The following is a 14,251-nucleotide window of genomic DNA, read 5'->3' as shown; positions in this document are numbered from 1 at the left end:
AGGGGGGGAGCACGAGTATTAACGTAGATAAAAACACGCGTTAAACAGTAGAAATGTCACATAAACAAACACCAAACTAAAATACAAAGTCCATTTTAGGAATTGTATTTCAAACTAAAGACTTAAGATATATTTCCTGATGTTCAACTTGTGCAATAGACGAAACCAAGTACTCACAAACAAAGGGCGGGTCCACAGTGTCTTTTGTTTGACAGCTTCCCTAATAAGATACTATTTGTTTTGTTTTGGTGAAGCGTGTAGAAGAACTTTGTACTTCCTGTGCTCGACTCTTCAATAAGGTAACGGTCTTTCTCATTTATTCGTGATCTATGTTCGTTGTAAAAAAAAAGATACTACTAACATTTTGCTACTTGTACTTAGCCATTGTGTTGTGATTCAATAAACTTTATTAGTCCCTGTCTGATTGACAGATCACAAGGTTGATGTTGTTTTTTTGTTTTTTAAAAACTCTGATGTGTTTGTCAAACGTCTTCCAGGACAGATGTTTGCCACAGCTGTGAAGAACTTTGTGGAGGAGGTGGATCACGGGGGTCTTCTGATCCCCTCGTGCAGTTTGAACGACAGCATCAGTCTCCTGACAGTCGTGGTGAAGAGGAAGAGGTTCTGGTTCTGGCAGAAACCCAAATGTATCCCAACCGACTTCACCCTCAACGACCTCCTGACGGGAGACGCGCCCATACAGCCAGGTGAGCCAAGGAGGAGGTAAACATTTGCTTGTAAACATAATGTGCTCATGACCTTCCTTTCTCAGTTGTCTTAGAGTCGGACTTTATCAAGTACGACCAGTCGTGTGGAGAGAACATCCAAGGATCTGTGGACGCAGGCTTCGCCAGCTCACACGTCAACATGGAGGGAAAGGAATCGGTCAAGCTCAAGTCATCTTTCGGCAGTCTAAAGAAGGAGGAATTGGATGTTAAAAAGCTGTTCTGTGACTCCAAAAGCAGGTGTGTACATCAATTATTATTAATGGATGTTATTTAACTTGGTTCTGGAAAAACAAAACATATTTTACCATTTATTTTCTTACCCAGAAATAGGTCAGCGACGCACCCATGTGTGGAAACAAACAATAGGAATAAATAAAACTTCAATAACCCCCCGTTTTATTTGAATTCTGTGTAAAAATAAGAACAAAATAACAGAAAAGTGACGACATGTGCAGCTCACTAGTGTGATCTTTGTCCAGAGATAAAGATCTGGTGGAATATTAATCGTGATAAGAATACATGCTTCAGCTTTAGAAACATCTTAAGACGTTTCTATTTGTTCAGGCTTTTCCTTGATTTTCTGGAACTCCTGTGTTGTTCTCAGTATTATCTTGATCTTTAAAGTATGTACTTTTTTGAGTATTGTTTTGATTGTTAAAGCGCTTTGTGACCCTGGTCTGGAAAAGCGCTATATAAATAAATATTACTTACTTACTTACTTACTTTATGTGTATTTTCGTTTTCTCTCAGGGTTCTGGACATGTCCCACTCCCTGGTCCAGCAGGTCATGCAGAAGAAGAAGCAGATCTTCAGCGTCGTGAAGGAACGCATCGTGAACACTGCGCCCTTCTCCGTGATCGAGGAGGTGCAGCAGGTGGAGGCGTGCGGAGGGATGTTGGGTTTCCTCGGTCCCGCGACTTCAAAGGTAACAACCATTCAAAAGTTTATCAGTGATATATATATATATTTTTTTTAATTATTTTTTGTTTTTAAATGAAGCAACTTTTTGATCAATTCAAAATATTCGAATGTACCACTTTTAGAAAGTTAAATGTTGATCACATTTGTTTCTTTATTATTCGATTTAAAAAATATATAGTTTCATATTTCTTTTTAAGTTGCTCAATTGAAGCATCTTTTCTGTCATTGAAGAAAGTTTTATTAAAATTACTTTTTTCAATTGAAAATATTTCTTTTGATTGAAGCACATTTTTTGATTCAATTCTTTTTGGATTTAATCTACCTTTTTTATTGAAAATCCTTTTTTTGATTCAAGCTGGGTTTTTTTTAAATGGAAAATATGTATATAACTATATTAACTTTTGTATTGAAAATATATTTCTTCGATTGAAGAGTATTTTTGTAATCATTGAAGAAAGTTTTTCTTGGTTGAAGCTACTTTTTATTTAAATCCCTTTTTTTCAATTGAATTTTTTTCTTTTGATCGAAGAACATTTTCTGATTCAATTCCTTTTAATCTACCTTTTTTATTGAAAATCCTTTTTTTTGATTTTAGCTGTTTTTTTTTAATGGAAAATATGTATATATATATTTTATTGAAGTACATTTTTTATTGAAAATATATTTCTTCGCTTGAAGTATTTATTTTTTTTAATCATTGAAAAAAGTTTTTTGTTTGAAGCTACTTTTTATTTAAAATCCCTTTTTGTAATTACAAATTCTTCTTTTGATCGAAGCAAATTTTCTGATTCAATACCTTTTTGATTCAAGCTTCTTTTTTATAAAAAAAAAAAAATTTAATTGAAGTAACTATTTTTAAACTCTTTATTAATTAAATAACCTTTTTTCTTTGAGGCAACTTTTAAAATGTTTTTAAATTGAATATTAAAGAAACAAATCCACTTTTATAGTAATAAAGTTGTTTAAACTAGATTAAAAAAAAAATCCTCTGCAGTTTTCTCTAAAAGATAACGGGAGTCTGAGCCATGACTGCAACGTTACCATGGAGATTCCCGCTCACACCACGCTGGCGTACGCCGTCCTGGAGCTGGAGGTGAAACACGACGGACACTATGGTGAGTCTCGTAGAAGAAGACGCTTCAGGTTTAAAACACATGATGGTGTCGTCGTCTGCAGAGCTGTGTCTGATGCGCGACACTCACGGAGGCTTCGAGACCGACTCTCACCCTGGACTGACCGCCTCCGATGGCCGACCTTCGAATGACCTCAGATCTGGTACGTCTTGTTCTAATTTCAAGGGTCGTAAAAGAGCGTTTCGGTTCGAGCTCTTATCTGCGGACATGAACTCTGACCTATATTTCTAGACTATAATCAATCGACTGAAAGATGTAACTTGAGCTCTGGATAAAGTTTACACAAAACAAAAAAAGTATTCTTGTGACCACGAAGTAAAAGTATAGTAAAAAAAAAAAAGCAATATTGATCTAAAAATATGGAAGTATATCAGTGCGTCAGAATATTTAAATGGTTGGAATTTACCATTTCAAATGTTAAGACTTTATTGAAATGTTTTTTTAAGCATATAATTGTTTTTTTTAATTAAGGTATTTCTTTATTAAAAGGTTTCTTTTTTTAAATAACTGAATTCAATAATTTGTATAATACTATTCTAGTTTACATAAAATATTTTAATATATTTAAAAAACACATAGACATTGATATTTATATTCCAATAATACCAAAATAAGTTTTCTAAATTCAATATATATATTTTTTTTAATTTGTAGCCTTTAAAATTCATTATAACTCAGCCAAACTTTTTTTTTTTATGTTTGTTGTTGCTTTGTTGTTTTTATAATTTAATTTAATAATTAATATGTTTTTTTTTAAATGTAGAATTTGATATTATAATTACAAAAAATTCAAAAATACATTTTCAAATTTCAACAATATTGGTTTAATTGTGCCACCAGATAATAACATATTTATATTAGATTTTAAAGGCTACAAATTAAAAAAATATATTGAATTTAGAAAAATAAAAAGTCTTAATAAGTAGAATTATAATATCAAACTGTAACTTCTTTTCTTTTTTTTACGAATTAAACCTTAACCTTTAACCTCTAAGGAGGTTAAATAGAAAAATGATCAAAATTCTTAAATTATTTTTTAAATACAATCATGTTTTTATCTGCCTTTGAACTGAGTGAACTTGATAGAATCAACTATCAACTAAATGAACTTGATAGAAATGATAATGAAGTAAGTAAGTTCTCTGGCTCCATCTTCAACTGAGAGATTCTTCATTTCTCCACCTCTTTCCTCCTCTGCTCTTCCTGAAGAAGAAGAAAATCATCATCAAAACCACTCTTAGGAATCATCCAAACAACTGGACGTTCACTGACCAAAGCAGCCTTAACAGTGACCTCACAAAAAGGCCCCAACGAGGATCGAACTCGTGACCCCTGGTTTACAAGACCAGTGCTCTAACCACTGAGCTATGGAGCCATGTTTGATGGTATAATCATCTCCGGTGAAACAACAGTGACTTGTCGACTGATGCGTCACATCACACACACCCTTGTTTGGTCTCACTCTTGTTAGCGTGACTCTAGCGTGTGCAGCAACACGGCTCCATAGCTCAGTGGTTAGAGCACTGGTCTTGTAAACCAGGGGTCACGAGTTCAATTCTCGTTGGGGCCTTTTTTACATGTTTTTAATCATCACTAGATTCATGGAGCTTGAATTTAACTGAAAAGAGTTGTTGAAGCACTTTACACCATAGAAAGTAACACATCCTTCACAACATACTTGGATCCAGATGGTTATTTTAACATTTCTTGAAAGTTTTAGGTTCAATCTTGAGTCATTTTGATCACATGACCTCCTTGGCAGAGTAACATTTCCGCCTCATCAGCACAAAATATAAAATCATCATCAAACTGTGAAATTATTGTTTGCTCAAAATATTGTATCCTTGGTGCTCGGTTGTGTATTTCTGTCGCTTATTTAGTGTGTTATTACATTTCATTCTTTTATTGTGTACTGACGCTACAACAGTTCTCATGTTGTGTTTACAAAGCTGGCAATAAACGTTTCTGATTCCAATTTAAAGAGATTAAATTTTAAGATAAATCAACATCTATCCTTACTTTGGCTACAGAATCAGCTTCATTTAGTCGTCAAACGTGTCTAAAAACATGTTTAACAAAAGTGTTAAAATAATGTTGCTCTTCAAAACATTATTATTGATAGATAACATTTTTTCTCTATCGTATTATCATTTTAGATGAATTGTTACGAGAATAAAAAAGGTGGAAATATTGTATTTAATCTAAACCTATTTTTCACAAGCATTTCTGAAGCCAAAGGGTTTAAAAAAGGAAGTCGTAGTTTCGTCTGTAACCACTAGGTGTCCTCAGTGACCGCTTTGGAAGAACATCATTGACAGAATATTGAGTTGAATTTGTTTGTGTATTTTCTTTAGGAATAATTAAATAACGGAATTCAAATATATATTTTAAATATTTGGATAGAGTTTGGTAATCTTATTCCAATGATTTAAAAACATTAATTTAATTCGTAGCCTTTTAAATTCAATATAAAAATGTTGGTATAATAGTGACATGAGACAGTGTTGAATTTAAAAGGCTACGAATTTAAAATAAATATTGAATTTATAAAACTGTTTTAATTATTGAAATTAGAATATCAAACGCTATTTTTTTTTTTAAATTATACTTTGAAAATATTCGAGTTTTTAAAATAAAATTATTTAAAAAGAAAAAACTAATTTCAACCTTTCAAAATACAAATTATTTTATTAAAAATATTTAATATAAAAACAAATTCAACCTTTCAATCATATATTGAATACTTTACAACCTTTATTTAATTATTTAAAATAATAATAATTAATAAAAGGGAAATAACATTTCAATTAGAAAAAGTAAAGTTTCAACAGTTGACATGTTAAATTAAACCTTTGAATATTTTGATGCCACTGATATACTTTCATATAAAAAGAAAATATGTTATGAAATATCAGGAGGTTAAATTATATAATTGCCTCATATTTAATCTGCATTTTTACAATCTGAACTCAGTCTTCAACTGAGAGAGTTTCTCTACTTCTTTCCTCTTCCTGAAGAAGATAAAGATCAAAATCATCATCCAAACAACTAGAAGTTCACAGACTTAACAGCAAACCTCACAAAAAGGCCCAAATAAGGATCAAACTCTTGATGGTTTACAAGACCAGTGCTGGAACCACTGAGCTATGGAGCCATGTTTGATGATGTCATCATCTCTGGAGAAACAACAGTGACTTGTCGACTGATGCGTCACATCACACACACCCTTCTCTGGTCTCACTCTTGTTAGCGTGACTCTAGCGTGTGCAGCAACACGGCTCCATAGCTCAGTGGTTAGAGCACTGGTCTTGTAAACCAGGGGTCACGAGTTCAATTCTCGTTGGGGCCTTTTTTACATGTTTTTAATCATCACTGGATTCATGGAGCTTGAATTTAACTGAAAAGACTTGTTGAAGAACTTTACACCATAGAAAGTAACACATCCTTCACACAATACTTGGATCCAGATGGTTATTTTTGAAACGCCAACAAAGGTTATCATCATTTTAACATTTCTTGAAAGATTTAGGTTCAATCTTGAGTCGTTTTGATCACATGACCTCCTTGGCAGAGTAACATTTATACCTCATCAGTACAAAATATAAAATCATCTTCAAACTTTGAAATAATTGTTTGCTCAAAATATTGTATCCTTGGTGCTCGGTTGTGTTTTTCTGTCGCTTATTTTGAGTGTTATTACATTTCATTCTTTTATTGTGTACTGACGCTACAACAGTTCTCATGTTGTGTTTACAACGCTGGCAATAAATGTTTCTGATTCCAATTTAAAGAGTTTAAATTTTAATATAAATCAACATCTATCCTTACTTTGGCTACAGAATCAGCTTCATTTAGTCGTCAAACGTGTCTAAAAACATGTTTAACAAACAAGTGTTAAAATAATGTTGCTCTTCAAAACATTATTTTTGATCGATAACATCTTTTTATCCTTTTAGATGAATTGTTACGAGAACAAAAAAAGGTGGAAATATTGAATTTAATCTAAACATATTATTCACAAGCATTTCTGAAGCCAAAGGGTTTATAAAAAATAAAGTCGTAGTTTCGTCTTAGACCACTAGGTGTCCTCAGTGACCGCTTTCGAAGAACTTCATTGACAGAATATTTAGTTGTTGAATTTGTTTGCGTATTTTCTTTAGGAATAATTAAATAACGGAATTCAAATAAATATTTTAAATATTTGGATAGAGTTTGGTTATCTTTTTCCAATGATTTAAAAACATTATTTTCGTTCGTGGCCTTTTCAATTAAATATAAAAATGTTGGTATAACAGTGACATGAGACAGTGTTGAATTTAAAAGGCTACGAATTTAAAATAATTATTGAATTTATGAAACTCTTTTAATTATTGAAATTAAAATATCAAACTCTATGTTTAAAAAAAAGATTATACTTTGAAAATATTCGAGTTTTTAAAATACAATTATTCAAAAGGAAAAAACAAATTTCAACCTTTCAAAATACAAATTATTTGATTAAAAATATTTAATAAAAACAAATTCAACCTTTCCATCATATATTGAATACTTTAAAACCTTTATTTCATTATTTAAAATAATAATAATAATTAATAATGGGGAAATAACATTTCAATTAAAAATGTAAAGTTTCAACACTAGACGTGTTAAATTAAACCTTTGAATATTTTGATGCCAACATGGAGCCATGTTTGATGATGTCATCATCTCTGGAGAAACAACAGTGACTTGTCGACTGATGCGTCACATCACACACACCCTTGTTTGGTCTCACTCTTGTTAGCGTGACTCTAGCGTGTGCAGCAACACGGCTCCATAGCTCAGTGGTTAGAGCACTGGTCTTGTAAACCAGGGGTCACGAGTTCAATTCTCGTTGGGGCCTTTATTACATCTTTTTAATCATCACTAGATTAATGGAGCTTGAATTTAACTGAAAAGACTTGTTGAAGAACTTTACACCATAGAAAGTAACACATCCTTCACACAATACTTGGATCCAGATGGTTATTTTTGAAGCGCCAACAAAGTTTATCATCATTGTAACATTTCTTGAAAAGATTTAGGTTCAATCTTGAGTCGTTTTGATCACATGACCTCCTTGGCAGAGTAACATTTCCGCCTCATCAGCACAAAATATAAAATCATCATCAAACTGTGAAATAATTGTTTGCTCAAAATATTGTATCCTTGGTGCTCGGTTGTGTTTTTCTGTCGCTTACTTTAAGTGTTATTACATTTCATTCTTTTATTGTGTACTGACGCTACAACAGTTATCATGTTGTGTTTACAACGCTGGCAATAAATGTTTCTGATTCCAATTTAAAGAGTTTAAATTTTAAGATAAATCAACATCTATCCTTACTTTGGCTACAGAATCAGCTTCATTTAGTGTCTAAAAACATGTTTAACAAACAAGTGTTAAAATAATGTTGCTCTTCAAAACATTATTATTGATCGATAACATATTTGTATCCTTTCAGATTAATTGTTACGAGAACAAAAAAAGGTGGAAATATTGAATTTAATCTAAACATATTATTCACAAGCATTTCTGAAGCCAAAGGGTTTAAAAAAAGAAAGTCGTAGTTTCGTCTGTAACCACTAGGTGTCCTCAGTGACCGCTTTGGAAGAACTTCATTGACAGAATATTGAGTTGAATTTGTTTGCGTATTTTATTTAGGAATAATTAAATAACGAAATTCAAATATTTATTTTAAATATTTGGATAGAGTTTGGTATTTTTATTCCAATGATTTCAAAACATTATTTTCATTCGTAGCCTTTTAAATTAAATATAAAAACGTTGGTATAACAGTGACATGAGACAGTGTTGAATCTAAAAGGCTACGAATTTAAAATAATTATTGAATTTATAAAACTGTTTTAATTATTGAAATTAAAATATCAAACTCTATGTTTAAAAAAAAGATTATACTTTGAAAATATTCGAGTTTTTAAAATACAATTATTCAAAAGGAAAAAACAAATTTCAACCTTTCAAAATACAAATTATTTGATTAAAAATATTTAATAAAAACAAATTCAACCTTTCAATCATATATTGAATACTTTAAAACCTTTATTTCATTATTTAAAATAATAATAATAATAATAATAATAGGGAAATAACATTTCAATGAGAAAAAGTAAAGTTTCAACAGTTGACATGTTAAATTAAACCTTTGAATATTTTGATGCCACTGATATACTTTCATATAAAAAGAAAATATGTTATGAAATATCAGGAGGTTAAATTATATAATTGCCTCATATTTAATCTGCATTTTTACAATCTGAACTCAGTCTTCAACTGAGAGAGTTTCTCTACTTCTTTCCTTTTCCTGAAGAAGATAAAGATCAAAATCATCATCCAAACAACTAGAAGTTCACAGACTTAACAGCAAACCTCACAAAAAGGCCCAAATAAGGATCAAACTGTTGATGGTTTACAAGACCAGTGCTGGAACCACTGAGCTATGGAGCCATGTTTGATGATGTCATCATCTCTGGAGAAACAACAGTGACTTGTCGACTGATGCGTCACATCACACACACCCTTGTTTGGTCTCACTCTTGTTAGCGTGACTCTAGCGTGTGCAGCAACACGGCTCCATAGCTCAGTGGTTAGAGCACTGGTCTTGTAAACCAGGGGTCACGAGTTCAATTCTCGTTGGGGCCTTAATTACATCTTTTTAATGATCTCTAGATTAATGAAGCTTGAATTTAACTGAAAAGACTTGTTGAAGCACTTTACACCATAGAAAGTAACACATACTTCACACAATACTTGGATCCAGATAGTTATTTTTGAAACGCCAACAAAGTTTATCATCATTTTAACATTTCTTGAAAGATTTAGGTTCAATCTTGAGTCGTTTTGATCACATGACCTCCTTGGCAGAGTAACATTTCCGCCTCATCAGCACAAAATATAAAATCATCATCAAACTGTGAAATAATTGTTTGCTCAAAATATTGTATCCTTGGTGCTCGGTTGTGTTTTTCTGTCGCTTATTTAGTGTGTTATTACATTTCATTCTTTTATTGTGTACTGACGCTACAACAGTTCTCATGTTGTGTTTACAACGCTGGCAATAAACGTTTCTGATTCCAATTTAAAGAGTTTAAATTTTAAGATAAATCAACATCTATCCTACACTTATTAAGTGTTAAAATAATGTTGCTCTTTAAAACATTATTATTGATCGATAACATTTAACTGTATCGTATTATCCTTTTAGATTAATTGTTACGAGAACAAAAATAGGTGGAAATATTGTATTTAATCTAAACATATTATTCACAAGCATTTCTGATGCCAAAGGGTTTATAAAAAAGAAAGTCGTAGTTTCGTCTTAGACCACTAGGTGTCCTCAGTGACCGCTTTGGAAGAACTTCATTGAAAGAATATTGAGTTGTTGAATTTTTTTTTGTATTTTCTTAAGGAATAATTAATTAAGGAAATTAAAATTTATATTTTTAAATATTTGGATAGAGTTTGGTAATCTTTTTCCAATGATTTAAAAACATTATTTTCCTTCGTAGCCTTTTAAATTAAATATAAAAACGTTGGTATAACAGTGACATGAGACAGTGTTGAATTTAAAAGGCTACGAATTTAAAATAAATATTGAATTCATAAAACTGTTTTAATTATTGAAATTAAAATATCAAACTCTATGTTTAAAAAAAAGATTATACTTTGAAAATATTCGAGTTTTTAAAATACAATTATTCAAAAGGAAAAAACAAATTTCAACCTTTCAAAATACAAATGATTTGATTAAAAATATTTAATAAAAACAAATTCAACCTTTCAATCATATATTGAATACTTTAAAACCTTTATTTAATTATTTAACATAATAATAATGAATAGGGAAATAACATTTCAATGAGTAAATGTAAAGTTTCAACAATTGACGTGTTAAATTAAACCATTGAATATTTTGATGCCAACATGGAGCCATGTTTGATGATGTCATCATCTCTGGTGAAACAACAGTGACTTGTCGACTGATGCGTCACATCACACACACCCTTGTTTGGTCTCACTCTTGTTAGCGTGACTCTAGCGTGTGCAGCAACACGGCTCCATAGCTCAGTGGTTAGAGCACTGGTCTTGTAAACCAGGGGTCACGAGTTCAATTCTCGTTGGGGCCTTAATTACATCTTTTTAATCATCACTAGATTAATGAAGCTTGGATTTAACTGAAAAGACTTGTTGAAGCACTTTACACCATAGAAAGTAACACATCCTTCAAAAAATTCTTGGATCCAGATGGTTATTTTTGAAACACCAACAAAGTATATCATCATTTTAACATTTCTTGAAAGTTTTAGGTTCAATCTTGAGTCGTTTTGATGACAAACGTTGGTGTTTGTCATGTTACGTTGACAATGTAACATTTATGCTTCGTCAGTAAACAATACGACGTTGACACACTTCCATACTTACCAAAACGTAAAGTAGTGAAAACGTGTACATCAGACATTATTAAAGAAAACATTTCCGTCCGTTAACACAGTTTTCTCTCAGAGTTTCATCTTCTCGTCTCTTCTTCCTCAGACCTGGAAGAGTTCCACCATCACTTCCAGCTGCTCCGCTCTCTTCCGGCCTCCACCCGCTCGTCTCTGCTGCAGATCATCACTCAGCTGATGGAGGACGGCTCGGCTCTGAGCGCCCTGGACACCGAGGTGAGCCTGAAGACTCCGTCTTAGATCAAGACTTTAATAACATGTCGTGTCTTCTGTCGTCTCAGCTGGAGCGACTGCGTCTGAGGAAGAGTGAAGCTCAGAGCGACGTGACCACGACCGACTCTCAGAAGAGAAGCATCCAGTCGGTGGTGAAACTGTTGGAAGAGTCAGGTGGACTCGAGTCTTCTGGAGGGTCCACGTCCGCGGTGGAGGCTCTTCACCTGCTCACCAGCGCCCTCTGTGGTGAGTCAGACTTTGAGGTTCTTCGGTTTCTTCTTTTTGCTTCATTTGCTGCTTCCTCTGCTTCCCCAGAGCTGAGGAGCGATTGTTTGACTGCACTGGGATCATGTCGAGCTCCTGCTGAGATGAAGTTCTTGGAGCAGATGGTGAGAGTCAACAGTGGCCTGCGGGGGGTGCAGGGAGACCAGGGGGTCCGGAGTCAGGGATGAAAAACTGAGAAAACACAACCATAAGTTAAATCTAAGACTTAATCTAGCATTTGTAATGTTGTTATCGTGGTGACGTTTTGTTTCAGGGATGTTTAAATTCATATGATAACTTGTAATCAGGGCTGTGAGAAAATATCAATACTGTTAAGTATCGCAATATTTGTTCGTCACGATATTATATTGATATTCAACAGCAATTTATCCATTTTACAAAAATACATCCATTTTATCGAGGAGGGCTTTCATTCATTTTATTATTATATTTAGGTAATTTATGGTTTATATATCAATAAAGTGTGTATAAACTAAAATAAATAGTTTATTCTTTATTTATTGTATGTAAATATTCACTTTGTTTGTTAATATTTGTGTTGCAACTAAATGTCCGGCCGCTAGAGGGAAGAAAATGAAAAATAAATCCTGTGACTCAGGACGAGAGGATACAGTCGACTCCAGTAACTTTTAAAGCTGATGTTTGGACATATTTTGGTTTCAAAACAAATGAAAGCAGTTACGACTTCGTCAAGAGTCATGTGGTCTGTAAATTCTGCAACACCAGAGTCAAGTACTCGACAATAAGTACTACAAATAAATACTTGTTAATACTGTATCTTATATATAGTATTTCTGTTCCTGTATTGTGATACGTATCGTATCGCCAGATTCTTGCCAATACACACCCTTAATTTATACTATTATCACATTAAATTTTTGTTTCTGACACTAGCTCTTAATATACAAGTTAAAAAAGATGTTGACTCTATACTTGTTGAACAGTTATGATGATATTTGTGCGTCCGATAAAATAGTAGCTTTCTCTAGAAATAACATCTTCTTAAACATTAAATAAACTCAGTCTTTTAACAAAATCGATGCCATTTCCACATTGCGATAAAATAATATACATTTTTTTTAAATATACAATCTAGGGTATGCCATTTAAAATGTTTACATTATGTAACAACAACAAGTATACAATTACTGACAGTGTCAGACGTTACCCCCCTTTGAGAAATAAAACTACATTTATTTAAAGTTGATAACTACTATAAAAATGTAATCAGAATGGTTCTTAGCTCTTAACTAGCATTATTTATTCATAGTGTTAAAGGTTGGTTACATTTCAACTCTGAATGGTAGCCAATCTAAGTTAGCAATTATAGCTTTCCGTTCAATATTTCATACATTAAAGTTTGAAGTAACATTAATTTTAAAGTTTATATCTTTTGTTTGTGATATGGTTATAAGTTTACACTTAAATAAAAAACTTGTATGGGAACTTGCCTTTTAGCAACTAGATAATTAGCCTTAATTTAATGCCATCTTCAAATATTCATTTTATAGTTTTATATTATTTGTTATAGGGTATTTCCATTTAACGGACATTTCCTAACTACTACAAAGAGCAAAATAAAACATTAAATTGTTGCTTGTTTAATAATGCTATGCTAGCAAATATAGCTGGCTTTGCTAGCAAATATAGCAGGCTTAGCTAGCAAATATGGCTAGCTTAGCTAGTAAATATAGCTAGCTTAGCTAGTAAATATAGCTAGCTTAGCTACAATAATATATCACTTAACAATAAAGTTTAAACATGTTTTAAGTGTCGATTAATAAAGCAGAAATACACATCTTAAGCGAGTTAAAAGTGAAAGAATATAACAGTTTCTGAGGGTGACATAGTTTAATTTTTCTAGCTCTCAGGCTAGCCTCATAATAGCATATTTGTGGCAACAAAATGGTCGATGAGTTCAAGACTTTTTTGAAGCATTTTTTTCTGGACTCATCTTTCTCTTCCGGCTCAGGTGTGTTGCGTCTCCGGCGACGAGAGGTTGGACTTGAGTGCTGCTGGTTCTCCGCCCGAGGACGTCTACCTGAAGGCCCGACATCTGTTCTCCTGCTGTCACGTGATCGTGACCAGAGACGGAGACGCCGTGACGACGAGGACGAACGACACGAACCTTCCTCTGGTTTCCTGCATCGCCATCAGAGGACTTTGTTCTCTGAGCGTCTGACGTCTGTCGTGTTTTGTTTCCCGACTGAAAACTTCTTCAAGCATTCTCATGTTTTAATGTTTTTTTTAAGTCATTTTCAAAGTAAAAAAATCTTTTAAAATGTCTTGTTTACGCTTCTTTTTGTTTTTTCTCCATTTCAGAACATGCTATCTCTATTCAAAGGAGGGGTAGATGTTTCTCAAAACGGTGTGAGCGAGCATTTTTTAAGATTCCAACACTCACCGTTTAAAAAGTTTCTAATTTATTAATGCCAGTTAAATGACGCTCCTTTTTGAGGGTGGTAGAGTTCCATCCGGATCCAGGAAGTT

At 32.7% G+C, this 14,251-nt stretch overlaps 1 protein-coding gene and 6 non-coding genes across 7 annotated transcripts; 6 read left to right on the top strand and 1 right to left on the bottom strand.

Annotated features, from left to right (window-relative positions):
• The first annotated feature begins 212 nt into the window (after nucleotides 1-212).
• Nucleotides 213-14,022, top strand: LOC148062809 (gasdermin-E-like). Its single transcript, XM_087812637.1, has 10 exons — nucleotides 213-299; nucleotides 498-707; nucleotides 773-965; nucleotides 1,479-1,653; nucleotides 2,644-2,764; nucleotides 2,826-2,924; nucleotides 11,352-11,479; nucleotides 11,545-11,722; nucleotides 11,792-11,865; nucleotides 13,734-14,022. The coding sequence occupies exons 2-10, from the start codon at nucleotides 503-505 to the stop codon at nucleotides 13,941-13,943; spliced, it is 1,383 nt and encodes a 460-aa protein (XP_087668763.1). The 5' UTR covers nucleotides 213-299; nucleotides 498-502; the 3' UTR covers nucleotides 13,944-14,022.
• Nucleotides 4,085-4,157, bottom strand: trnat-ugu (transfer RNA threonine (anticodon UGU)). Its single transcript has one exon. It is a non-coding gene; the product is annotated as a tRNA-Thr (tRNA).
• On the top strand, nucleotides 4,280-4,352 carry trnat-ugu (transfer RNA threonine (anticodon UGU)). Its single transcript has one exon. It is a non-coding gene; the product is annotated as a tRNA-Thr (tRNA).
• On the top strand, nucleotides 6,059-6,131 carry trnat-ugu (transfer RNA threonine (anticodon UGU)). Its single transcript has one exon. It is a non-coding gene; the product is annotated as a tRNA-Thr (tRNA).
• trnat-ugu (transfer RNA threonine (anticodon UGU)) lies at nucleotides 7,592-7,664 on the top strand. The gene has a single exon. It is a non-coding gene; the product is annotated as a tRNA-Thr (tRNA).
• On the top strand, nucleotides 9,389-9,461 carry trnat-ugu (transfer RNA threonine (anticodon UGU)). The gene has a single exon. It is a non-coding gene; the product is annotated as a tRNA-Thr (tRNA).
• trnat-ugu (transfer RNA threonine (anticodon UGU)) lies at nucleotides 10,873-10,945 on the top strand. Its single transcript has one exon. It is a non-coding gene; the product is annotated as a tRNA-Thr (tRNA).
• Nucleotides 14,023-14,251: the final 229 nt, after the last annotated feature.

The sequence above is a fragment of the Callionymus lyra genome, chromosome 17 (genome assembly GCF_982586985.1).
Source record: "Callionymus lyra chromosome 17, fCalLyr1.hap1.1, whole genome shotgun sequence".
In the NCBI taxonomy this organism is placed as follows: Eukaryota; Metazoa; Chordata; class Actinopteri; order Syngnathiformes; family Callionymidae; genus Callionymus; species Callionymus lyra.
This window is presented reverse-complemented; position numbering and strand designations above follow the sequence as displayed.

Bases quoted from the DNA above. Each gene is read 5' to 3' on its own strand.
- LOC148062809 (XM_087812637.1), top strand. From the start codon at position 503: ATGTTTGCCACAGCTGTGAAGAACTTTGTGGAGGAGGTGGATCACGGG. The intron at 2,765-2,825 runs GTGAGTCTCGTA...CGTCGTCTGCAG, and splicing joins GAAACACGACGGACACTATG to AGCTGTGTCTGATGCGCGAC. The intron at 11,723-11,791 runs GTGAGTCAGACT...CTGCTTCCCCAG, and splicing joins GCTCACCAGCGCCCTCTGTG to AGCTGAGGAGCGATTGTTTG.